The sequence below is a fragment of the Vipera berus genome (assembly GCF_964194415.1).
Source record: "Vipera berus genome assembly, chromosome: 4".
Taxonomy (NCBI): Eukaryota; Metazoa; Chordata; class Lepidosauria; order Squamata; family Viperidae; genus Vipera; species Vipera berus.
In genome coordinates this window covers 14,107,321-14,132,893 of record NC_138206.1, presented here as the reverse complement: position 1 = coordinate 14,132,893, position 25,573 = coordinate 14,107,321, and the positions used below count along the sequence as shown (strand labels likewise).

The 25,573-nt window shown below is 41.0% G+C and overlaps 1 protein-coding gene across 3 annotated transcripts in view; it reads left to right on the top strand.

Annotated features, from left to right (window-relative positions):
* CCDC82 (coiled-coil domain containing 82) overlaps nt 1–24,503 on the top strand; it is a 45,973-nt gene extending 21,470 nt beyond the window's left edge. Inside the window, exons 1-9 of one of the 3 annotated variants that reach the window (XM_081326542.1) lie at nt 13,144–13,156; nt 14,379–14,444; nt 15,597–16,196; nt 17,216–17,444; nt 17,567–17,659; nt 18,285–18,409; nt 21,398–21,568; nt 23,361–23,546; nt 24,159–24,503. In XM_081326542.1, coding sequence (XP_081182668.1) covers nt 15,606–16,196; nt 17,216–17,444; nt 17,567–17,659; nt 18,285–18,409; nt 21,398–21,568; nt 23,361–23,546; nt 24,159–24,260 — 1,497 coding nt within the window. In that variant the 5' untranslated portion in view covers nt 13,144–13,156; nt 14,379–14,444; nt 15,597–15,605 and the 3' untranslated portion in view covers nt 24,261–24,503. Of the gene's footprint in view, nt 1–13,143; nt 13,157–14,378; nt 14,445–15,596; nt 16,197–17,215; nt 17,445–17,566; nt 17,660–18,284; nt 18,410–21,397; nt 21,569–22,105; nt 22,257–23,360; nt 23,547–24,158 lie in introns of those variants that run through there. The other 2 variants (XR_014026268.1, XM_081326541.1) reach the window with 2 other exon arrangements.
* The last annotated feature ends 1,070 nt before the right edge of the window (nt 24,504–25,573 follow it).

The window sequence follows — 25,573 nt, the reverse complement described above, 5'->3', positions numbered from 1 at the left end:
AGGTCGTAAAATGGGGTAAAACTCACTTAATAAATGTCTCACTTAGCAACCAAAATTTTGGGCTCAGTTGTGGTTGTAAGTCGAGGACTGCCAGTAGGGTAGGGAGCTTCCCTATATTTATGGAAGGTATCAAAACATAAATTAAAAGTCCAGGAAACCAATTTTGCAAAGACTTGATAATTATTTTTCTGTTCAATCATATCCACTTTTCAGAGACTGCTTGGAGAAGTTCCTGTAGTTTTCTTGGCCAGGTTTTTCAGAAATGGTTTGCCACTGCCTCCTTCCTAGGGCTGAGAGAAAGTGACTGGCCAAAAGTCACTCAGCTGGCTTTCATGCCCACGGCAAGACTAGTCCTCATGATCTCCTGGTTTCTTCCCTGATGCCTTAACCACTACACCAAACTGGTTCTTCCTTGGTATATATAGGTATCTAAATAATTTCCTAACCAGTAATAAGCCTTTCCAAGTTCCAGTTCTAAGTTGTTGCAAAATCCAGATCCTATCGTGGAAAAAGCAAAATTGTGTGTTAATGCCTACTGTATCCATGGTGGCGCATATAAAAGGTGGACTGTAGGAATTCAAGGTTCCTTGCACATATTCTTGGTCTAAGCTACATGAAGTTTAACGTTACAGAAAACACACCTTGAACTTGAACACTGAAAGCAATAAGAAAGGGACAACAGTTTCAACAGGCGGATTAATGTGGCACTTAGGCAGTCAGTACCTGGGCTGGTGATCAGAGTCTTCAAAAACTATCCTATGGAAAATGCATTGATGTAGTCCAACCTTTTGGTTTCCACTGTGTATGTCACCAGCTTGACATCTCCAGGAATTGGTGCACCTGAGCCAAAGCTAGTGCCTTTGCCTTTAATAGAATCATAAGGCAGGAGAGGACCTCAGAGGTCTTCTAGTCCGACTCTTCTATCACCCCAGTCAAATGGCTGTCCAGTCTAGTTTTGAAAACTTCCAGTGATGGAGCATCCACAACCCGAGGGGGCAAGCTATTCCATTGATTAATTGCTTTCACTGTCAGAAAATTTCTCCTTACTTCCAAGCTGGATCTCTCTTTAACAAGCTTCCATTACCTATTACTTCTTATCATGCCCTCTGGTGCCCTAGAGGATGTCAGTTCTTTGTGACAGCTTTTTAAGTACTGGAAGACAGTTATTGTGTTCCCTCAATCCTAGCTCCCTCAACTGTTCGTCATATGATTTAGACTCCAGAGTGTAGCATAAGAAAGATCCAGCCAAATGTAGAAAGATTCTCAAGTTGCAAAGCTGTTTCTCAAGATGAAGTAACGTGCATATCGAGATCAGGCATATCTCCCAAAATTTTGAAATCCAATCGCTGGAAACATCACAGTCTGGTTTGGAAGCATCACTGCTTCAGAAAAGAAGGCGGTGCGGAGAGTGGTGAGGATGGCTGAAAAGATCATTGGCAGTTCCCTCCCTTCCATCCAGGATGTGGCACATAAGTGTTGCTTGAGCAGGGTCTGCAAGATTGTCTGGGACACTACACATCCTCTTTACAACCTGTTTTCCTTGTTACCTTCTGGGAGGAGGCTCCGTGGTATCTGAAGCAGAACATCCAGATTCACTCACAGTTTTGTCCCATACAATATTAACCTTGTGAACTCTAAAGCTTCCTCCTTCCGCTATGTATTCAAGATGACAGTAAGGGTGTAGGTCTATACATATGTAAGGGTGTAGGTCTATACATATGTTGAATGTAGTAGACTTAAATGTGTGTTATGTATGTGTACACTTTGAGAGCAAGCAACTAAATTTCATTTTTAATGTGTGCCATTGTGCCCACAGTAAAAATGACAATAAAGGTTATCTATCTGTCTATCTACCTATCTATCTACAATTCCACCATATCTATTTTCAATTTCAGTTCTTTCTTCCACATTCCATAGCCAGGGGAAACATAGATGGTCTTCAAAACAGCTAACTGGAAGTCATGAGAAAGGAATACATGGTTAACATGTGTCCCTTCAGTCTTCCTTTCTCCAGACAGAACATCCCTTCACCCTACCCTCATAGGATAGGAAAGCCAGTTGGATCTAGTGAAGGGATCGCCAAACCTGGCAACTTTTAAGACTTGTGGATTTCAACTGCCAGAATTCCTCAGCCATGTCATGAATTCTGGGAGTTGAAGTCCACAAGTCTTTAAGTTGCCAGGTTTGTAGAACCCTGATCTAGTGGCTAAGGCATCTGGCTAGAACAGGGGTAGGCAACCTTGGGTCTTTTATGACTCATGGACTTCAACTTCAGCTGGCTCAGGAATTCTGGGAGTTGAAGTCCATGAGTCATAAAAGACCCAAGGTTGCCTACCCCTGGGCTAGAAGGACAAAGACTGAATTTAAGCCCTGCCTAGCCATGAAAATCAGCTAGTTAACTGTGGATCAGTCATTCCTTCTCAGCCCAATCCACCTTACAGGGTAGTTGTGGGGGAAATGGGAGGAGGAACTTGTGTTGGATATGTTCGCCACCTTGAGTTATTTCTAAAAATCATAAAGCGGGATATAAATAAATAAGATATCAATGTAATAACTCTCCAATGCCTATGAAATGCTTGAACAAAAAGAGTCAATACAAAAATCCAAGAAAACACTTGAAAACTGTTCCAAGGTGGCATTGTGAAACCTGTCCTTGTGAATGTTTTCATTGGTGAGTCATCCACCACATAATTTTGTTGAAAAGCCAAAATGTACATTTTTTAAAATAAAGACACGCATAGGAACATTCCTGAATGAGACATTTTACAGACTCTGATCCAGCTATATGGTCCTGTTTGTGCGATGGATGCTGACTTCATAGTCTTTCATCTGGCAAAATCTGGTAATGGTTGTTTGCAAGCCACTGGGTGCAATGAAGAGGAAATTAACTTAACAAAGCTTTCTTGAAATTAAGGAGATTTTTAGTAGAAACTCTGACTGGTAACAGTTCTATACTTACGTCCTAAGCTGGCGAATGCGGTAAGACATAGCGTGTACGTCAAATATATTTGCTTGTTTGAAATTAAATTTCATCTTGAAATTAAGGAGATTTTATCAGAAACTCCTACTGGTTCCAATTTCAGCCGTTAGTGGCGCAGTGGGTAAAATGTGGTATTGCAGGCTAATTCTGCTGACTGCCGACTGCAGTTCGATTCTCACTGGATCAAGGTTGACTCAACTTTCCATCCTTCTGAGGTTGGTAAAATGAGGACCCAGATTGTTGGGGGCTATTGGCTGACTCTGTAAACCTTTTAGAAAGGGCTGTAAAGCACTATGAAGTGGTATATAAGGCTAAGTGCTATTCCTATTGCTATCCAATAATAATAATAATAATAATAATAATAATAATAATAATAATAATAATAATAATAATAATAATAATAATAATAATAATAATAAAAAAGTTGGAAGGGACCTTGGAGGTCATCTAGTCCAACCCCCTGCTCAGGCAGGAAACCTTATACCATTTCAGGCAAATGGCTGTCCAGTCTCTTCTTAAAAACCTCCAGTGTTGGAGCATTCACTGCTTCTGGAGGCAGGTTGTTACGCTGATTAATTGTTCTAACTGTCAGGAAGCTTCTCCTTAGTTCTAGGTTGCTTCTCTCCTTGACTAGTTTCCATCCGTTGCTTCTTGTCCTGCCTGCTTTCAGGTGCTTTGGAGAATAGCTTGACTCCCTCTTCTTTGTGGTAGCCCCTGAGATATTGGAACACTGCTATCATGTCACCCCTCACCCTTGAATCCTAAGCAGGCAAACAAAGTAAGACGTAGTTTGTGTGTCGAATATATTTTGCACCACTCTTGTTCTTTTACCCCTTTAAATTGCTTACTTGGGAGAAAAACAAAAGAAAACTCAGCTCATCGGTTCCATGAAGGTTTCTGGATGGTTGAGATGTAAAATTAAGAGTTCCTCAAATGTCTGCTCAATTTATTTGAGCAACAGGGCAAATGTAATTTGGTACATCATCAAGCATTACAGAGGCATCCTACTGGGAAAAAGAGTAGCAAGGGACCCCACATACAACCAGCTAAATGTACCTTACAAAATCGATGGTCTATTTGATGGATTTCTTTTTGCTTCTGCTCCTGTTTACATCAGGAGCTACTGAATCTTGAGAGTGCCTGCAGCAAGTTGAAGGAGCCGTTTTCTCTGCTCACTCTATTTTATCTCTTTCTTCCCGCCATTTCTTCCTGACGCTGCTGCCAAGCACGCCAGCCGTGGAACTAATGTCTTGCCAAAATGGTGAGCAGAGGCTTTTTGCAAAACGGGGAGGACTATTAAATAATGCAAGAGTCTCTCCTCGCCCTCAAGATTTGATGGAAATCTTATTACCTGGAGAGCCGGAGAGTAGAATGGGCAAGGGAGAAACACCGAACAGAGAAAAAACCGTGTAAATTTATAGAACGGCTGTAGGCAGTGGCTGAAATTCTTCCAACTGTTTGCAGTGTTGGTCCCCTCTCTTTGCTGAATACCCTCCCCTTTTGTGGTGATCATATAAAAGGCTATAGTGTACTATCTTCAGGAATTTTAATATATGGGGTCAGCTCACTAGCTTTATATTATTGTTAAATATGGTTAACTTACAGTTAGATTCGCAGTCAAAAACTGATGGAAACTTAATAATTCAAGTCCTAACCGAGGACCTACAAATTATAAAGGTACCATCTAGGAATATAGGCAGTTCCATATATTTTTGTTGTTGTTGTTGTTGGCCGCACAGTTAGCCAGATGTTTAGATTTAGCATAGATCATATGGCCTTCCTCAAATCAACACCATTCTCCAAGAGCTCATCCAGTCAAGTAACCTAGAACCAAGGAGAAATTTCCTGACAGTGAGAACAATTAACCAGTGGAACAGCTAACGTCAAGAAGTTGTGGGTGCTTCGTCACTGGAGGTTTTTAAAAAGAGATTGCACAACCATTTGTCTGAAATGGTATAGAGTCTCCCGTTTGTATGGGGGTTTGGACTGGAGGGCGTTTGGATCCCTTCCAACTCTGTTATTCTGTTTTGTTATTCTGTTATTCTTTTTATGATCCCATCAAGTCTCTGTCTCTGTCTCTCTCTCTCTCCTTTCCTCCCCTATTGGCATATAGGCCAACTACATACAAAAACAGCAAATAAAGTGGTTTGCTCCACCTGGAGACAATGTTGTGGGATTCCATACCGTACAAGGCACATACAAAAAGAGGAGAAGGTCAAAGAACAGGAGGCAGACCCAGAAGAAGATGGAGAGCTAACAACAAAGACACACTACAACAAGATCAATTAAGAATGGTTGAGGCCACCTAATGAGAAGGAGAGGAGGGGGAGAAGAAGAAAGAGAGGGAGGGAGACATGAGGAGGGGGAGAAGGAGAAGGAATTGTTTTAAAGGTTATTGAATCCTAGAACCCTAAAACTGAAGAGCTGGAATGAACCTCAGCAATCATTTTGGTGCAGGAAAACCAAGAGTTGGCTGCCAACTCTTCTGAGAGACCACCACAGCCCACCCTCTCTGTACATTAGACTATTCCTCTATGGTACAGATCTTATCCTCTTATACTGATGGGTTTTTAAGAGGTGAAAAGGCTGTCCTGAGTTACAACCCCTTGAAGCAAACCCATCTTGTTCAGGTGAGATAGTAGATGCCTTCAGCCTCCGCATTGCCTCAAACAGATGCTTTGCTTTTTAATCCCCTCTAATCTCATACACCTAATAAAATAAGGGCAAAAAAAATTGGTCCATGCCATCTGGAGACATTATGTAGATAAGGATTTCATTAGGGGTCCAGGGAACGAGGTCTCCTGGAGGAAAGTTGTAATCATTTCACTTAGAGTTGCAAGCATCTCTTTTCTTATTGATAAGATTTCGGTTCCTGAAATAACCGAAGGTATTGATACATAGTTAAGGCATTTTTTTACACTTTCTAAATTCCTTAATGTTAGGTTCTGCAGCAGGACTCTTCAACAGATAAGGCAGAAATTGAATGTTTTGAGCACCAGTCATGAAATTGCCTTTGCCATCCATTTGCTCTACTCTTCACCCCAGACCTATCTCTAAAACATTTTCGTATATCATCTCTTCCCCACACAGCCCCAACTACCATCTTTTGGGGTAAAGCTGAAACAATTTGAAATTTCTGTATTTTAACATACTGCTTACGGATCGCCCTCGATTTACGATCACAATTCAGCCCAATGTTTATGTTGCTAAGCAAGACAGTTAAGTGAGTTTTGCCCCATTTTACAACCTCTCTTGCCACAGTTGTTAAGTAAATCACCGCAGTTGTATAGTGAGCAACACAATCGTTAAGCGAATCTGGCTTCCCCATTGAGTTTGCCTGTCAGAAGGTCACAAAAAGTGATCACATGACCCCGGGACACTGCAGCCGTCATAAATATGAACCAGTTGTCGAGCATCTGAATTTTGATCATGTGACCACGGGGATGCTGCAACGATCGTGTGAAAAACAGTCGTAAGTCACATTTTTCAATGCTGTTGTAACTTTGAATGGTCACTAAGCAAAAGGTTGTAACCAGTGGTGGGATTCAAATATGTGAACAACCGGTTCTCTGTATGGATGCCGCTTCCGGAAATCCATTCTGGGCCTGGGCAACAAAAAATTAGCTACCGGTCCTGCCAAAGTGGTGCGAACCAATTGAATCCCACCACTGGCTGTAACCCGAGGACTACCTGTACAGTCTTATTGGAGGAAAAAGGAATAGGGAGAAAGCTCGTGACAAACTTTCTGACTTCTAATATTTCTTAGCTCAGGGGTTCCCAATCTTGGCAATGTTAAGATGTGTGGACTTTAACTCCCAGAATTCCCAGCCATTCATGCTGGCTTGGGAATTCTGGGAGTTGAAGTCCACACCTCTTAAAGTTGAAGACTTAATATTGAATTCTGGGAGTTTAAATACACACATCTTAAAGTTGCTAAGATTGGGAACCCTTGTCCTAGAGAACAATGCCCATCAAAGTCATCCTAATCTAATTTTGTCTGCACCGATATGGGATATTTTACTTAGTAAGAAGAGCAGCAATAAAAAGGTGAGGAAGTTGAATGAGGTGAGCCATTTTTTTTCCCTCTGGCTTTTGTTTTCCTCAAATATAAGGCTCAAATGCCACCTACTGGGAAATCAGAAGGTTGTTCCTACACTATTAATCCTGACTTTATAAAGAATATATAAAGAGCTTCACTGAATCACGAACAGAGATCCACATCTGCTTCCCATTAAGGCCTGTGAAAATACAGTTGTGATACTTTTCCCAAATTTTCCAGCTCTCTGGAGAAAACGCTAATGCTGGGAAAGATGGAAGCAAAGAGCAGAACAGTATGACCACCAATAAGATAGATGGAGTTTATTGCAACAGCAATGCACAGGTGGAACACTTGAAAGTCCAAGTTGGAGACATAGGTTGCCATGGAGAAAATCTATCTTATGTGGGTGCTAAAAGTTGTCATTGCATTGATGGCACACAATCAATCAAAGCCTCAAACTCCCTTGAAATTCCCCATACAGCCCAACATAAGAACCCCAAGGGAAAGGGGGTCAGAATAACATGAGCAGTATTGTAGCATCATAAGCAACATTCCTTTCCTATCTGTATTGCATACACCCCAAAAAGACACTGCTTTCACTGCAACATTGTCATTCTGTTAAAAGCAGCAACTGCCTGTGGCCAGGTTTTTGTTGTTGTTGTTCTTATTGTTGAGGTTAAAAACTGAGCATGAAAATGATTGTTTAATGAAAAGTCTAACGAAAAGAAGGACTGGAATGACACGATAGCAGAGTTCCAATATTTGAAGGGCTGTGACAAAGAAAAGGGGGTTAAGCTATTCTCCAAAGTACCCGAAGGCAGTGCAAGAAGCAACGGATGGAAGCTAACCAAAGAGAGAAGCAACCTAGAACTAAGGAGAAATTTCCTGGCAGCGAGAACAATTAATCAGTGGAACAACCTGCCTCCTGAAGCTGTGAATGCTCCAACACTGGAGGTTTTAAGAAGAGATTGGAGAATCATTTGTCTGAAACAATATAGGGTTTCCTACCTGAGCAGGGGGTTGGACTAGATGACCTCCAAGGTCCCTTCCAACTCTGTTATTCTATTATTCAATATTATATATGTTTCTCATGTGTAAACTGTTTTGGGTGTTTGATGCTTTGCCATTTCCAATTTTATCAGTTCCTTTTTTTAAAAAAATCCCATTTATATCCCGCCCTTCTCCGAAGACTCAGGGCGGCTTACAATTTAAAGCACAAATCAATGTGCTTAGCAGTAGCCTTCATTCTATGTATATGCCTGCTTATTAGGGCTTTCGCCCCCCCCCCAGCGGCATTATTACAAAGTCAGCTTATTGCCCCCAACAACCATATTTACATTTTCTTAGCTATCTTGTGTGTTCATCAAAGCAGAAAAGCAATGTACAAACCAAACAATGAATAAATGGATGATTTTTAAAATGCCCCTCTCAATCACCTTAGCCCAAGCTGATGCAGCATGGTTACTTATATTTTGCAGAAAAGGAAATCCATGTTTTCTGAAGGAAAGTGCTGACTGTGATACCTCTAACATAAAGCCTATCATGCTTCTTTCTTGAGTTTGCCTACCTCAAAAGTGTTGACGTCAATCTTATTTTATTTATTTTTATTTTAATCCCATTTATATCCCGCCCTTCTCCGAAGACTCAGGGCGGCTTACAATCTAAGCACAAATCAAATGTGCTTAGCAATAGCCTTCATTCTATGTATATGCCTGCTTATTAGGGCTTCCCCCCCCAAGCGGCATTATTACAAAGTCAGCTTATTGCCCCCAACAATCTGGGTCCTCATTTTACCTACCTCGGAAGGATGGAAGGCTGAGTCAACCTTGAGCCTGGTGGGATGCGAACCTGCACTAATTGCAGGCAGCTGGTGTTACTTAAGGAAGTTCTTATCCTTTGCTGGGATAAGAACCCCAATATTCCAAAAAAAAGGTTTTCATCTTGGATATTTATTTATACAGAATAACAGAGTTGGGAGTGATCTTGGAGGTCTTCTAGTCCAACTCTCTGCTCAAGCAGAAGGCCCTATAAGTGTTTATCCAATCTCTTCTTAAAAACCTCGTGATTTCTATGGGTTGCGTTAAGGCAGGAGTTCCCAACCAGGGGTGCTTGTGAGACAATATTCCAGGCGGAGCGAAAATTTGGGTTTTCAAAATTATAGTGTATATGCATAATTCATTGCCCTTATTTTGAACTTTTGTAAGAAGTGCGAGAATATATCAGAAGCGTTCTAGGGGTGCAGGGTATAGAAAAGGTTGGAAGCTGCTGCGCTAAGGAGTAGATGGCTTTCTTTTCCAATTCCAATTTTAAAAGCTTGCAGCCCAGAGGATTTTCAAACAGGGCTTTGCCAGGCTTGTTAAGCTATTCGTTCTGAATTAGGTGAATAGCTGCTATAGCTGAATTCACACGATTCCAGTTCACAGCATCAGCTTACAAGAGGAGAAAAGAATTTCAGAAAGTATTCCATTATTAAGATGGACCTGTTTGGGCCAATTTAATATCCCTCTTCTCTCCTGCTCCATCTCGCTGCACGTAAGAGCAGTGTTTCTCAATCTGAGCAATTTTAAGACTTGTGAATTTCCACACCCAGAATTCCCCAACCAGCATGCTGCCAGAGAATTCTGGGAGTTGAAATCCGTAAGTCTTAAAGTTGTTCAGATTGAGAAACGCTGACTTGGAAAGATCCTAACAAGAGTCAGTTTGCTTTAGTTTTTTTATGTTTTAACTTGTTGCCCTGAAAACAGTCTTAAGCCTCTCCTTTCTCTTGCTTATCCCGGTCTCCAGTGTAAACTCTTGCTGCACTCAGCTGCATGAACTTGCTGTTTCAAATTCATCCCCACCCATTTAATAAAAGATCGTCTCCATACTAATAATCAAAGTATAAAGTCTGTTTTTCCTGAGCATTGAAAATTATTTCCAAAACAGTAGGTGGGCCATTGCTTATGAAACAATATTTTTATGAAGGCAGGAGGAGGATGGGAAACAGTTGGACAACAGTGCCATCGTGTGGGAGAGAAATGCAGGGAAATTCAAACAGAAAATTTAATTTCTTTGTTATGCAGAGCAGTAAGAAAGATCCAGTGGAATGGAAGAGCTACGTAAATACGTAGTTACACTATAGAAGAATAAATTAATTGTAAGCACACCTACCTTCCGTGTGTCCAGCTTGCAAAATCAGGACAAAATCATATTCTGCCTCTTTGGAGCAGAAGTGTCAAACTGGTGGCCCATGGACCAGATGCGTCAGGCACAGGCCATGCCCACTCCAGCTCCCAAAGGCAAAAAACTTCATAATACATCATGTTATGTCACATATGCAATCGAGTTTGACACCCGTGATTTAGAAGATGAACAATTTGATTTTTATGTCAAAAGTAATTAAAACTGGAAATGTTGACGACTGGGCAGTTTGCAACAGGCCTGTGATGAAATAAAGTGTGACGATTCCCAGCACAGCCCAATCTACAAGTAGTTACAATGGCACTAGAAAAAGTGACTTATGACCATTTTTCACACTTACGACCTTTGCAACAGCCCCGTGATCCTGTGATCAAAATTCAGATGCTTGGCAACTGCTTCATACTTATGACAGCTGCAGTGTCCCAGGGTCATGTGATCACCGTTTGCATCCTTTGGCCAAGCTGAATCAATGGGGAAGCCAGATTCACTTAACAACTGTGTAAGTAACTTATCAACTGCAGTGATTCGCTGAACAACTGTGGCAAGAAAGGTTGTCGCACTTCGCAGCAGAAGTACTGGGCTCAATTGTGGTCATAAGTCAAGGACTACTTGTATTTTGATATTATTTTTATCTATAGTGCATCCCCAAGACATTGTCATTTTCATAACACGGCACTTTATCTAACATATGAACCACAGAAACTTACTGCTCCATGTTTCTCCTGTAACGATGGCAGTAGATATAGTGTATACCTTTTTTTTAATGAAAATTATCAGCACTTTTGATCAGTGACGTAAACAAACCCACGTCACCAGATCATGACCCTAAGCGGAAGTGACGTGTTGGCCTAAGTCCATCAAGATAAGCACGAGTAACCAGTACATGATTAGCTTAACCCTAGACTAATTCTATGGACATTCATTCAAGCCTCTGGGTACATGATTAGCTTAACCCTAGACTAATTCTATGGACATTCAAGCATCTGGGTACATGATTAGCTTAACCCTAGACTAATTCTATGGACATTCAAAACAAAACAAGCTAAGTAAAGTGAATAATTAACAGAGGCCTGTGTTTTTGGGAAACAAACCTTACTTTGGGGAGCTGTGAAATTAAAAAAAAATTGTGGAGTTTTAAAAATCAATGCCTCAAAAGCTGGGGGGGGGGGAAACTACAGCCCATTTAAAACCGGCAGCTGGTTTTTACCATTGTAAAAATCTAAAGACACATATTTTGCCCATTGCACCCTCAAATCCTCATGTACAGGTAACTGTTTGAAGCATGGCCTTAATAAAATTTATTCTGCCCCTTACAGCAAAAGACAAGGAATATTAACAGGAATTAAAATACTCCCAAGAGGCAAGCAGCCAGGCAGAACGTAGGCGTTAAGCCTTGTTCAGGTAGGTCAGGGCTGCGATTCTGGGCATGAATGAATGAACCTTTATTGTCAAAGTACAACCATGTATACACTGAGATTGGCTGAGGCTCCCTTCGTGCCCCCACCCCCAACTTACAGTGACACAAACCCTCCATCTTATTACACCACGTGAGCTAATTGCACAATGCACCGGCCTCCCAAGTCAATTATGCATAAAGTTTATCAAATTATTTCCCATTCAAAAGCCTAACAGCCCACGGATAAAAGCTGTTTTTCAGCCTGTTGGTGCGGCTGGCTATACTCCGATATCTCCTACCCGATGGTAGGAGAGTAAAGAGATACCGTCCAGGGTGTGAGTCATCCCTGAGAATTTTCCTCACTCTTCCAAGGCAGCGAGCCCTGGCAAGGTCATCCAGTGGTGTCAGGGGACAGCCCACAATGTCTTGTGCTGTGCTCACCACCCTCTGTAATGCCTTCCTATCCGCGACTGTCAGACCAGCATACCAAACCACAATACCACACAAGAGGACGCTCTCTATAGTAGACCGGTAGAAGAGGGTCATAAGCCGTTGTTCTACCCTGTTCTTCCGCATGTGCATTTGTGTCTGCTAGTAAAAAAAGGGGGTTAGGCCTTCATATTATTTTTTTCTCTGATCTAAGGACTGTTGTACTGCCAATTCAAAGGAGTTGTTTCTCCACCCTAGCAACTTTAAGAAATCTGAACTGCAACTCCCAGAATCCCTCAAACAGCGTACTGGCAGCATACAGTAACAGAGTTGGAAGGGACCTTGGAGGTCATCTAATCCAACCCTCTGCTCAAGCAAGAGACATATATACTAATTTCTAACAAATGGTTCTCTTCTTAAAAGCTTCCAGGGATGGCGTACCCACAACCTCCGAAGGCAAATCTCATGTCACGTCTTCAAAAGAAACACAAGAAAGTCCAGTTGTCACCTGAAAAGGGAAAAAAAAGCGCCTTTGGGAAAGTTCCTCCTTAATTCCAGGTTGCTTCTCTTCTTGATTAGCTTCCATCCATAGTTTCTTTTCTTGCCTTCAGGTGCCTGGGTAAATAAATGGGCCCTAGTGAAGTCCGGACACCTCAAGATTGCCAAAACTACATACACGCACCACCTTTAAACAAACTAAACTGTAAACCAGGGGTCTTCAAACTTGGCCCTTTTATGACTTGTGGACTTCAACTCCCAGAATTCCTCAGCCAGGCATGCTGGCTGAGGAATTCTGGGAGTTGAAGTCCACAAGTCATAAAAGGGCCAAGTTTGAAGACCCCCTGCTGTAAACTATTGGTTTAAAAATTACACGTTCTTGTACAAAAGCCCAGCCATGGTGAGAGCGCGAAGACCACGAAACGCCCCGCCTCTTTCCTGGTCAGCTGGACCGGCCGCCTAAATAAGGAGCCGGAACCGAGTAGCGGTAAAGCTCAGCCAATTACAGCCACAGGAAGAAAAGAAGCGGGCCCGACAAACAAGATCGTCTGCGCAGTGTTGTTTTCACAGTTGGTGTTTCGCTCCGCTGGCTGCGTCGGCCAGTCGTTTCCTAGAAGCGCTTTCAGAGAGTCAGGTGAGCGCTGGCGCCGTCCGTCTGAATCTCGCATTTCAAGGGAGGGTTGCCTAAGATTTGGAAGGGATCCCGAGGAATCTCATCACGCCCAGCCCGGGTCTGATGGGTTTGTAGCCCTTAAGCCTCTAGGAGTTTTCCAAGGAGACCGCCCGAGCGCGATTAGGTTTCGCTTTCGCTCTCTCTTTTTCAGAAGCGATCGGATTTACTTTTAAGTTGCCTCGGCAGAACTGGAATGACGGAAAAGCGGGGAAAGTTTAGGCTTGTCATTCAGTCTTCCGCCCGCTTAGACTTTCCCGGTGCCAAGGATTCCGGGTCCCATAGTCCGCAGCAATCGCCCTCCTCTACCTCCTGGCGTTCGATCGCTCCGTGCAGCCGAGAAGAACATTTCAAAAGAGATCTTCGCAGGGATACGGTCAAGCGAAAAGCGATAGTTTGCCTGATGTTAACAGAATAACAATAGAGTTGGAAGGGACCTTGGAGATCTTCTTGTCATCCAACCCCCTGCTCAGGCAGGAGACCCTGTACCATTTTAGACAAATGGTTGCCCAATCTCTGCTTAAAGACTTCCAGTGTTGGAGCATTCACAGCTTCAGGAGGCAGGTTGTTCCACTGGTTAATTGTTCTAACTGTCAAGAAATTTCTCCTTAGTTCTAAGTTGGTTCTCTCCTTCATTAGTTTCCATCCATTGTTTCTTATCCTGCCTTCAGGTGCTTTGGAGAATAGCTTGACTCCCTCTTCTTTGCGGCAGCCCCTGAGATATTGGAACGCTGCTATCATGTCCCCCCTCGTCCTTCTCTTCATTAAACTAGACATACCCAATTCCAGCGACCGTTCTTTATATGTTTTAGCCTCCAGTCCCCTAATCATCTTTGTTGCTCTTCTCTGCACTCTTTCCAGAGTCTCAACATCTTTTGTTTCTTCCTCTTCTTCGCATCCTCTTTTACCGCTTCAGGTGTGGACGCAGATCCAAAATTCTGATTCTTGCACATCTGGGAGCCTCAGCCATTCTTATCTGATGCTGTTGTAGTGTGTCTTGGGTGTTGTCTCAAAGACACACTACAAGAATATGTTATTTTTTGCTACTTATTAGCTGTTGTTACTTGATGTGTTTCATGAAGATAATATTAATAATATATTTCTTTTTAAAAAGTACTTTTGATCAATATCAGTTTCTGAAAAGTCTCTGTTTTCCGATGTTGAACTTCTATGTTTACGTTTACAGACTTTAAGAGAACCAAGAACCAGTTTGATCTAGAGGTTAAGGCAACCAGCTAGAAACCAAGAAAAGGTGAGTTCAAGTCCCACCTTAGCCATGAAAACCAGCTGGGTGACTTTGCGTCAGTCATTCCTTCTCAATCCAACCCACCTTACAAAGTTGCGATTGTGGGGATAAAGAAAAGAAGGAAGAAATATTAAGTATGTTCGCCACCTTATTTCTAAAGATAATAAAGATGAGGTAAAAATAAACAGAAGTAATCTTTCATATCGTCATGCTTAGCATCCTTAGCTGGCTCCGTGTTTGCCTGTTTCCAAATACCTATCAGATTATATTTCTTTGATGCCAAAGTCTGAGGAATCTAATAAACAATTATGAAGGGCTGTTGCAGGCCTTGAATCAATATTTTGGCAAATTCTCTGAAAATTCAGTAGTTCTCTATAACTTGCAGAATTTATTTCCAAAAGTGAGATTTTGTTTCTGGCCTATCATGCAGTTGGATGTCTTTAAAACTATAACTCAACTGATGTCACCTGAATCAAACAGATTTACAAAACTTTGCATTGTCTGCAATTCTACAACATTAGAAAGTTCTGTGAGATTTCTTCCCCCCCCCCATACACACACACACAAAATTGGAGATTTCCTGGACTTGTTTGGCAGATTTTGGATCTAGAGGCAAAAATGCTTTTACCAAAATACAAAAAATTCATTTGCCATAAGAGGCAATGAGTTCTGAAGGACATTACAAGTTTTCCTTGACTTATAAAAATAATTGAGCCCAAAATTCTGTACCTAACAAGACAGTTGTTAACTGTTATGCCCTTTTTACAACTTTTCATGCCACAGTTTTTAAGTGAATCATTGTAGCTGTTAAGTAAGTAACAACTGTTAAATGAATCTCGTTTCCCCATTAACTTTGCTTGCTGCAATGGTTGTGTGAAAAACAGTTGTAAGTCACTTTTTTCAGTACCATTGTAACTTTGAACAGTCACTAAATGAATGGTTGTAAGTCAAGGACTGCTTATACTTTTCTGCCCAATTAACAATCCATTAAATTAAGAGTTTACTGTACATCTACTTCTTTTAAGTCTGCAACAAGGGGTGTTAGCAGAAAAGGAAAACCTGGTTTGACTGGTTTCCCATCACTGTTTTAGGAATTGTAAAAGCAAAAATATGAACTTAGAATTCCGAATTTATATACATATATCTATATATTTTTAGAAAATCCTTATGGAAACTAATCCTGTAAGGAAAAGATACAAAACTAGAAGCACGACAACAAAATCAGTAGCCAAATCTCATGTTGACTGGAGGCGGACTAAAAGATATATATTTCCTGAAAGTCAGGATGATGACGATGAAATTACATCCTCCTCCTCGTCAACATCATCATCATCATCATCATCATCAGAAAAAGATTCCAAGTCCAGTTCAAAACAAGATGTAGATGGAAAAGAAGAAGAGACCTCCATACTTAGCAAAAGAAACGGTGAGGATGGGAGTGATGCAGATTTTCAGAAAGGAGGCAGTGATGTGTCTTCAGAGGATCTGGAAGATGGAAATATCTCCTTTGGAAAGAGGAAGAGACCTCGGGAAGCCATGATATATGACAGTGACGAAAGCAGTGACAGCAATGTTCCTAGGAAAGTGATCGCTAAAGGCAGGAGCGTAATTAGCGAAGACGATTTATCTGTTGATGGGGAGTCACCCACATCCCCAGCAGAGAAAGCAGCAAATAAGAAACGAGAAAGACACATAAAACTGCAAGAAGTGTCTTTCCGGCAATCAAGAAAATCTGGCAAAGTCAATCAACATGATGAGGTACATTCCCAATTCATTTTCAAAAACATATTTTCACACTTGCTTTTTCACGCTAGCCCACAGATGGATTTCACCTACTCCGTGTGAATCTTAGAAGCATCTTTTTATATTTACCTTGTGATCCCAACACTAGGAAAGTAGCCACAAATGATTGGCTTGTGGGTGACTTCATTTGATTAAGTGCCATTGAGTACATAATCTTGATGATGATGTTATCCGATGATGATGTTATCCAGGTCTTTCCGTTATCAGAGGTGGGGAACGATGGCCCCTTTATGACTTGTGGACTTCAACTCCCAGACTTCTAAGCCAGCATGGCTGACTCAGGAATTCTGGGAGTTGAAGTCCACAAGTCATAAAAGGGCCATCGTTCCCCACCCCTGCTCCACATCTTCTGAACTTGCACTTCTTCTTTGACTCTTAATCAACTCTTAGTGACCACGTAGACTTTCTCCATGACAATCTGTAACTCTTCCAACAATGTCATTGCTATTGTAACTGACTCCCTCCACCTTGCTTTTTGGTTATGTTCTCTTTTTTTCCATCTTTCTCATCATTAGAGCCTTCTCTGGAGAGTTGGGTCTCCACATAACGTGTCTGAAGTTGGGTAATATGAACCTGATCATTTGTGCCTCCAGCGGAAACACTGGGTTGATCTTACAATGATGTATTGGTTTTCCTGTCTGTCCATACTATTCTCAGGAGTTTTCCCCAACCCCAAAATTAAAAAGCGTCTTCTTATCCTGCTCCTTTAAAGTCCAACTTTCACTTTGATAGAGCATCGCATGGAAAACCATTGTTTGCACAGTTCTGATCTTTGTAGATAAGCTACTGATTGTTTTGTATGACCACTTAGCTCAAACTTTGCAATATCCAGGGGCCTAACATAAAACATATTGCTACTGTATCTATATACACAGCAACATTACTTTAACATGAATTAATGATAATTCCATTCAGGAAACACCAATGAATTCAACTAAAATATTCCATTAATACTCTGCCTTTTTTCATGTCAGGGAAGTACAGATGATGACTTGATACAACATGATGCTCACTCACCCCTCGCAGAAGAAGAAATTGGTGATGTGTCTGATAAAGATAGCATGAAAGATTTCATCGATGATGATGAAGAAGAGGAGGAGGAGGAGGAGTCAGAATGGGAGAACTTTGAGGAGGAAGAGCAACAACATCAAGATAGACAGTATCGTAGCGCCAGTATCTTATTGGAGAGACATGTTCCATTCGGTAAGGTCACAACAACAAATAAGAAGTTACTTAAATATCCTTTTTATAGTATTTATTAGCACCTAGTCATTTATTCATACGGGCTGTACTGATACATATTTGTGTTGATTTTTTTTTAACAGTGTCTAAGGTCGATCATTATTTGCACTTTCAAAGAGTCGTAAATGCCTTTCTCATCGATGCAATTGATGATACATTTCTGAGTTCTTTATATGGTAAGCAAGCACCCCTCCCAAAGAGACTATTTGTTATCCTCTTTCATTTTTTTTCTCAGAGCAGTAAATAAATGCATTAGAGAGAATCCTTAACTTGCTACCATTCATTTAGCAACCATTTGACGTTACCGTGGTGCTGAAAAAAGTGACTTATGATTCTTCGTCTAACTTACAACCATCACAGCATCCCCACAAGTCAGGTTATCAAAATTCAGGCAACCCGCATTTATTTACTACGGTTGCATTGTCCTGGGATTACATCAGAGGTGGGGAACGATGCCCCCTTGTGGAATTCAACTCCCATGCTGGCTCAGGAATTCTGGGAGTTGAAGTCCACACAAGTCATAAAAGGACCATCATTCCCAACCCCTGGAGTACATGATTGTTACTCCCAGCCGGCTTCCAACAAGCAAAGTCAATGGGGGAAACTGAATTCCCTTAAGGACCATGTGATTTTCTTAAGAACCATGGCAAAAGGGTCATTAATGAGGTGCAACTTACTTAACAACCGCCTTCCTTAGCAACTGAACGTCCTGTTCCAATTGTGGTCGTAAGTTGAGGACTCCTTGTACTCGTTATAAAATTGTGATGTTCATAACAAGGCCTATTCGTTTTCTCTCCAAAGAGGGGGAAAGACAGAAGAGATATGCACAGGATATGCTAACTTCCCTCTATTATTTGGATGACCGCTTCATTAAGCCTCGCCTTGAGAGTCTAGTTTCGGGATGTCGCTGGAAAGAACGATACAAGGTACTAAATTTTCCTCTTAATCTTTTAATTTAATTGCTTAGTTGATTTGGCTCTGGCATTCAGATCCATGTGGTGTGTTATTTTTCTTAGTACAGTATACAACAGGGAAAAGGAGTAACATATACAGGTACTCCTCGACTTAAAACAATTCCTTTAGTGACCGTTCAAAGTTACAAGAGCACTGGGAAAAAGCTAACGTACAATCATTTTTCACACGACCGTTGCAGCATCCCCAAGGTCACCTGATCAAAATTCAGGTGCTGGGCAACCTGTCCATGTTTATGACGGTTGAAGTCTCCAGGAGCCATGGGATCCCCTTAGCTCAGGGGTGTCAAACTCAATTTCATTGAGGGCCGCATCAGCATTGTAGTTGCCCTCAGGGGGCTGGGTGGGTATGGCCAGGGTGGGCGTGGCCTACTGGGTGGGCGTGGCTAGAGTGCGTATGGCCTACTGGGTGGGCGTGGCCAGCTCTGCATCGTTCGCATCAAGGGTGCCTATGGGGGCCTGGGCAGGAGTGGGACAGATCTGAGGGTCTCTGGCAGGAGGAGGCTCTCTGGGCCAGGGCCAAGGCAGTGGGGGCCGTTCCCTCACTGTTTCCAGGATGGCTTCGCGGGCCGCATGAAACCACTTTGCGGGCCAGATCCGGCCCCCGGGCCTTGTGTTTGACGTGTCTGCCTTAGCTCTTCTCCAACCCGCCTGAAGGCAGGACAAGAAGCAAAGGATGGAAACTAATGAAGGAGAGAACCAACTTAGAAGTAAGGAGAAATTTCCTGATAGAACAATTAATCAGTGGAACAAGTGATAAAAGAGGATGCAAAGAAGAGGAAGAAGCAAAAGATGTTGAGATTCTGGGAAAAAGTGCAAAGAAGAGCAACAAAGATGATCAGGGGCCTGGAGGCTAAAACATTTAAGGAACAGTTGCTGGAATTGGATATGTCTAGTTTAATGAAGAGAAGGGGCGTGGGGGGACATGATAGCAGTGTTCCAATATCTTAGGGGCTGCCCCAAAGAAGAGGGAGTCAAGCTATTTTCCAAAGAACCTGAGGCAGGACAAGATGCAAAGGATGGAAACTAATCAAGGAGAGAAGCAACCTAGAACTAAGGATAAACTTCCTGACAGTGAGAACAATTAATCAGTGGAACAACCTGCCTCCAGAAGCGGTGGATGCTCCAACACTGGAAGTTTTTAAGAGGAGACTGGACAGCCATTTGTCTGAAATGGCTTGGGGTTTCCTCCCTGAGTAAGGGGTTGGACTAGAAGACCTCCAAGGTCCCTTCCAACTTTATTATTATTATTCATACCTGACAAGCAAAGTCAATGGGGAAGCCAGATTCACTTAACAACCATGTTACTAACCTGATTCACTTAACAACTATGGCAAGAAAGGTTGTAACATGGGGGAAAATTCACTTAACAAATGTTTCACTTAGGAACAGAAATTTTGGGCTCAGTTGTGGTCGTAAGTTGAGGACTCCCTGTATCATAATGTCTATCAATAATATAATATGAATCTATACTGTTTTTTCATACATTAAAATGTTTGGTAGATTCACCGAAAAGTAGGCATTGACTGAGCCCTATGCAAAGCATTCAAAAGGACTCCTGTATAAAGAGTGTTGGTTTCCTAAAAGGCTTGTAAAATTCTTCAAAGGCTATCCCCAGTATTGGCTGTCAATCATGTGCAATCTCTGGGGATAGTCTTTTAAGAAGCTATGTATGCTTTGCAAAGGATGCGGCTGCTTTAAAACTAAGAGAAGCTTTGTATGGAAATGTAAAGCTCACAATTTCAAGGACAGTGGGATCTATGGTTTTCTGGAACCATGTACTATTGTCTTTTCCTAAACACACTAATCCAAGAGGGCTTTTTAGTTTTTTAGAAGGAAAGCTTTCTGCAATGGCCTCTGGAACATTATGAATCACTTCCTGTTTTGGAAGATGTACTTCCGGGAAATTGGATGGCCAGGACAAGTGCATTTTGTAACTGAAAATGGAAAAGTAGATTTTGCAGGCAACTGATGCTTACCACTGAACTGTCCTGAGAGTTATAGTTATAATCCTTAAAGTCCTACATAGTTTGGGACCATGTTTTCTGAAATAATGGTTTATTTTAGATTATTCCATTTGGAAGGATTCCCATACAGTATAATGCCCTTGGCATGCCTGTGATGGATGGCTTGGTGTTTTGTGATATAATTCTATTCTCTGAATTATACTTCCTACCAAACTGATCCCCTTTTTACCATTTTAAAAAGTCTCAGAAATCCAGTTTTAAAGATTTTGAATTGATGCTTTAAATCCAGGTAGTCCTCAACTTACAACAGTTAGTTTACTGACCGTTTGAAGTTACAACAGCACTGAAAAAAGTGACTTATGACCATTTTTCACACGACCATTGCAGCATCCTCAAAGTCACCTGATCAAAATTCAGATGTTTGACCACTGACTTGTATTTATGACGGTTGCAGTGTCCCAGGGTCATGTGGTCACATTTTGTAACCTGGCAAGCCAACTCAAGGGGGAAGCCAGATTCATGTGACAACAATGTTACTAACTTAACAACTGCAGTGATTCACTTAACAACTGTGGCACGAAAGGTTGTAAAATGAGGCAAAACACATAAATGTCTCACTTAGCAACAGAAACTTGGGGCTCAGTTGTGGTCATAAGTCAAGGACAACCTATATATTTGTAATACTTTAATGCAGGGGTATCAAACTGCAGGCCTATGGGCCTGGCACGTCATGCGGAATCTGTGCCCACCCCATTGTCAGCAATGGCAAAATAGTCCCGATACATTGCGGGTTTGACATGCATGCATCCTGATTTAGTACTTTTCTCATTTGCCTTCAAGAAACCTGAACTCCATTATGGTTGTAAGTCAAGGACTCTCTAAATCTATGGTATATGAATGTGTAATATCTCCAAATGTTGTAACTAAATCCCTGGAGCTATTAACAACAGAATTTTAATCAATTGTATTTTTCTAGACACGAGTGGACAGTTACTCCGATGTCCGCATAATTCGACAATTCTCAGAGACACGTATTTGTCAAGCCTGTGAGCTAGACAGAGACTGTAGGTTTATAGTGATTTTTTCTGGAAAACAGTACAATCCTACAACATTAAAAGTGGATGACTTCATGTCCTACGATACACAGGTAGGCTTTGCTAATTTCTGAAAAGCAAATGTATTTGTTTGTTTTAAAGTCTTTGTACTTTTTAGGGCTATTTTGTTCACAGGTTTCAGATGTGGTATTTAAAAATTATGTCTGCCAGAGACGTAGTGTGCTCAAAACCAGAATGGGAAAGGTGTTTCGTATGTGCCATGCTATGATCATTACTCACTGTACCCATCGGCGTCTCTTTAAAAGAGCCTTCAAAATTCACCTTTCCAAAATTTCTGGAGATTCTTCTGAATCTGAATTCCCTTTGCTGAAGTTCTAAAGCAGGGATTGGGAACAGTGGCCCTTTTATGACTTGTGGACTTCAACTCCCAGAATTCCTGAGCCAACCATGCTGGCTCAGGAATTCTGGGAGTTGAAGTCCATGTCATAAAGAGGCCATCATTCCCCACCTCTGTTCTAAAATATCTGTTGTTCTTTCCATTTCCTAAATTTTTTTCAAATCTTGAGCCTTCCAATCCTTGTTTCATGTTTTCTTGTCTTTCTTTTAACTGATTATCTCTTGTCTATTAGCTTATTACGAGGGGGCATGACGGCTCAAGGGTTAAAGACACTGAGCTTGTCAACTAACTGCCTGCACTCAAGATTTGAGTGCAGTGCAATGGAGTCAGCTCCCATTCATGCTCCAGCTCCCGCCCACCTAGCAGTATGAAAGCATGCAAATGTGAGTAGATAAAGAGGTACCATTTCGGAAGTAAACAGCATTCTGTGCACCTTTGGAGTACAGCCATGCTGGCCACATGATTGTGGAAATTGTTTTTGGACAGCATCGGCTTCCTCGGCCAAGAAACAGAGATGAGCATCCAGCCCCTAGTGTCAGACATGACTGACAAGGAAACCTTTTTGTGTTTTTAATAAAAATAAAGGTTTCCCCTATCCAGACATCTCCAACTCTGGAGGGTGGCGCTCACCTCCATTTTTAGCCTTCCTGAAAGATTTGTTTTTCACACTGATTCCAGAGCACCTTTTCCACTTCAGATCTAAATAATATATTACAGTTCATGCTATTTATTGTTTATTTCTATCAGCAACCAAGAATAATCAGAGTCACTTCCTTGAAATAAGTGCTAGTAAACTTGCATGCACGATTGTCTGCCTCTATAATATTTGCGTAACTTAAACTTCTTGTGAACTTCCTTTTTGAAGATTTTTTTTTTGCTGTAACCTACTGATTCAGAGTGGAAACTTGGGTTGACGTTTAACAGTGTATTATTATACTGTACTACTTTATCTACCTGCCCAGTTTTGACAAAGTCTTATATAAAACTTACATAAACGTATATAGAAAGTCTCAAGTTTAAAACCCGGCTCAATTTTGAAATCTTTTTTCCATTGGCATCTTGGTTTTCTGAATGCACAACCCAAACACTGCCTAAAATGAAAATAAAAATGCTAGATATAGGCTTACTTCAGAATAGCAGTAAATATCTAAAAATAATTGTTTTTTTTTCTGATATTTTATGTGCAAATGAAGTAACTAACCTTACATAGCTGGGTAATTAAGTAAACAGAAGTGAAGCTTCTGTTTAGAAGCTGTGATGACTTTATTATGTGAGAACTACGCACTTTGAAGCAACATTTTGTCCAATTCCTTTTGTACACTAACAGCATCTGCTGCGCATATGTACAGCTTTAACTTACTATGTATTTGCTGGGCTTCTAATTCTCTTTTCCCAAATTCTCTAATATGAAGTGACTGCTTAACTAATTGCAGTGTTTACTACTGTTATTCAGAACATACCCACTAAAAGAACTTATGTTTCTGCAGAGGTTGAAGGTTGGTGGTGTATGTAAAAAGCGTACCCAGGTTTATCACAGACTGAAGCACTATAAATATAAGTTGTATCAGAAATGCTGTTCAGCTATAAAAAAGGAATATCGTGAAGATGAGCCAGCTAAAGATTTAGTGAAACGAGTTTTCAGCCAACTGGAGAAAGATAACTGGATACATGAGGTAACTCAGTTTGTTGGAAATGCATTGCTTATGGATTAAGTGAGTGACTGAAGGGTTTCTTATAACATCTAAGGATTAAAGGTAGTCCTTGACATACAACCACAATTGAGCCCAACATTTATGTGGCTAAGTGAGAGATTTGTTAAGTGAATTTTGCCCCATTTTACAATCTTTCTTGCCACAGTTTTTAAGTAAATCACTGTAGTGTTTAAGTTAGTTACATAGTTGTTAAGTGAATCTGGTTTACCCATTGACCTTGCTTGTCATAAGGTCGTAAAAGGTGATCACATGATCCTGGGATATCACAACTGTCTGAATTATGAGTGTCTCCAGATCATGTGATCAGTTTTTGTGACCTTCTGACAAGCACAGTCAATGGGGAAGCCGGATTAACTTAACAACTGTGTTACTAATTTGACAATCGTGGTGATTCACTTAGCAGCTAGGGCAAGAAAGATTGTAAAATGGACAGTCTCCCTTAGCAACAAAAATTTTAGTCTCAATTGTGGTCATAAGTTGAGGACTCCCTGTACTTAACATTTTATATACTTACCCTTAGAATTTGAGATGATTCACAATACGGTTTTTCTTCTTTTCTTTTTTTTCCCCCAGGAATATTCTTTCCTTGAAAGCTATCTGGATGAAGTAGCAGAATTTCACAAATATTTAAAAGATTTTAAAGGAGAAACCCGGTCATTTGTGCAAGGCTACTGATGGATTTTTTACCTCTATACTGCATTTCTGCTATTATTCTTTTTTCATTGATGGTTCACTCTGGCGTGCAAATATAATTATCAAAATAATCTTCCAAATAGAAATTTTATAGAGAAAGACCCTTGAGGGCAGGATCGCTCATCGAACTATCCTGAAATCAAACTGCACATTCATTCAACAAATGAATGTTTCTGCAGTCTATTACACAAAGACACTTTCTTCAAAAATAAAATTTCTATGTTGCTTTATGACTCTTTTGGTCTTTGTCTCTTAGTCCTCTATTTTATACAAATTCTATAAACATCTAGTTTATTTTTTTCAAATAATGTTTGTAAAACCTGTGGTCTTATCATTCCTGCCGATACAGAATTCAAGGATTTTATTACCAGTGACTCAGGAAGAAATGTAGGAAGGAGCTGACCTTAATTTTTCAGGCAGTTAAAACTACATAGATACGTAGTTACACTATAAAAGAATAAATTAATTGTAAGCACACATACCTTCCATGTGTCCAGCTTGCAAAATCAGGACAAAATCATATTCTGCCTATTTGAAGCAGAGGTGTAAAACTGGAGGCTCACGGACCAGATGCGTCACGCACAGGCCACGCCCACCCCGGCTCCGCAAAGGCAAAAAAGTGATGATATGTCACATGACACGATCGGGTTTGACACCCGTGTGAAAAACCATCTTAAGTCACTTTTTTCTGTGCCGCTGTAATTTCAAACCATCACTAAATTAATGGTTGTAAGTCAAGGACAACCTGTATCTCACAAGGTGGGAAATTGCAACCTGTTTTATTTGGTAGTGTGCAAAGTGATGTGCTCTTGGGACTATGTCACAAATTCAGACACACGTCCCATACACAAATTGGCATAACTTTCATACACTTTGGGGAAATCCAGGTACATGATCAATAGGTACAAAGCAGGCAATAGGTAACAAGCAATACAATACTCACAATCCTGGAGAAGATGACCCTCCTAGAAAATGGGTTCATCACAGCGTTTGTTCCTCTGTCCCTAACTGATATGGCTGATAAAATTAAGTATGCAAAACTTTCTAGCTAACTTATCTGCAACAGGAAAAGGAAGTTAGCCCTGAATCAACTGGTGGTCTGCTTTGGAGTCCCTTGATAAGGCTATTGAGAATGTCTGGGAATTTTAGGGTAAGGATTTAAGGCCCAAAAATGAGAGGACCAAAGACCGAACATCTGAAAGCAAAATGAGAGGGACTTTTTTTCCTCAACAAAATGGAGCTTCTCGGGCTATAACTAGCTAGCCAGTCCTAGAGCAGCTTTCCAAAACCGTCCA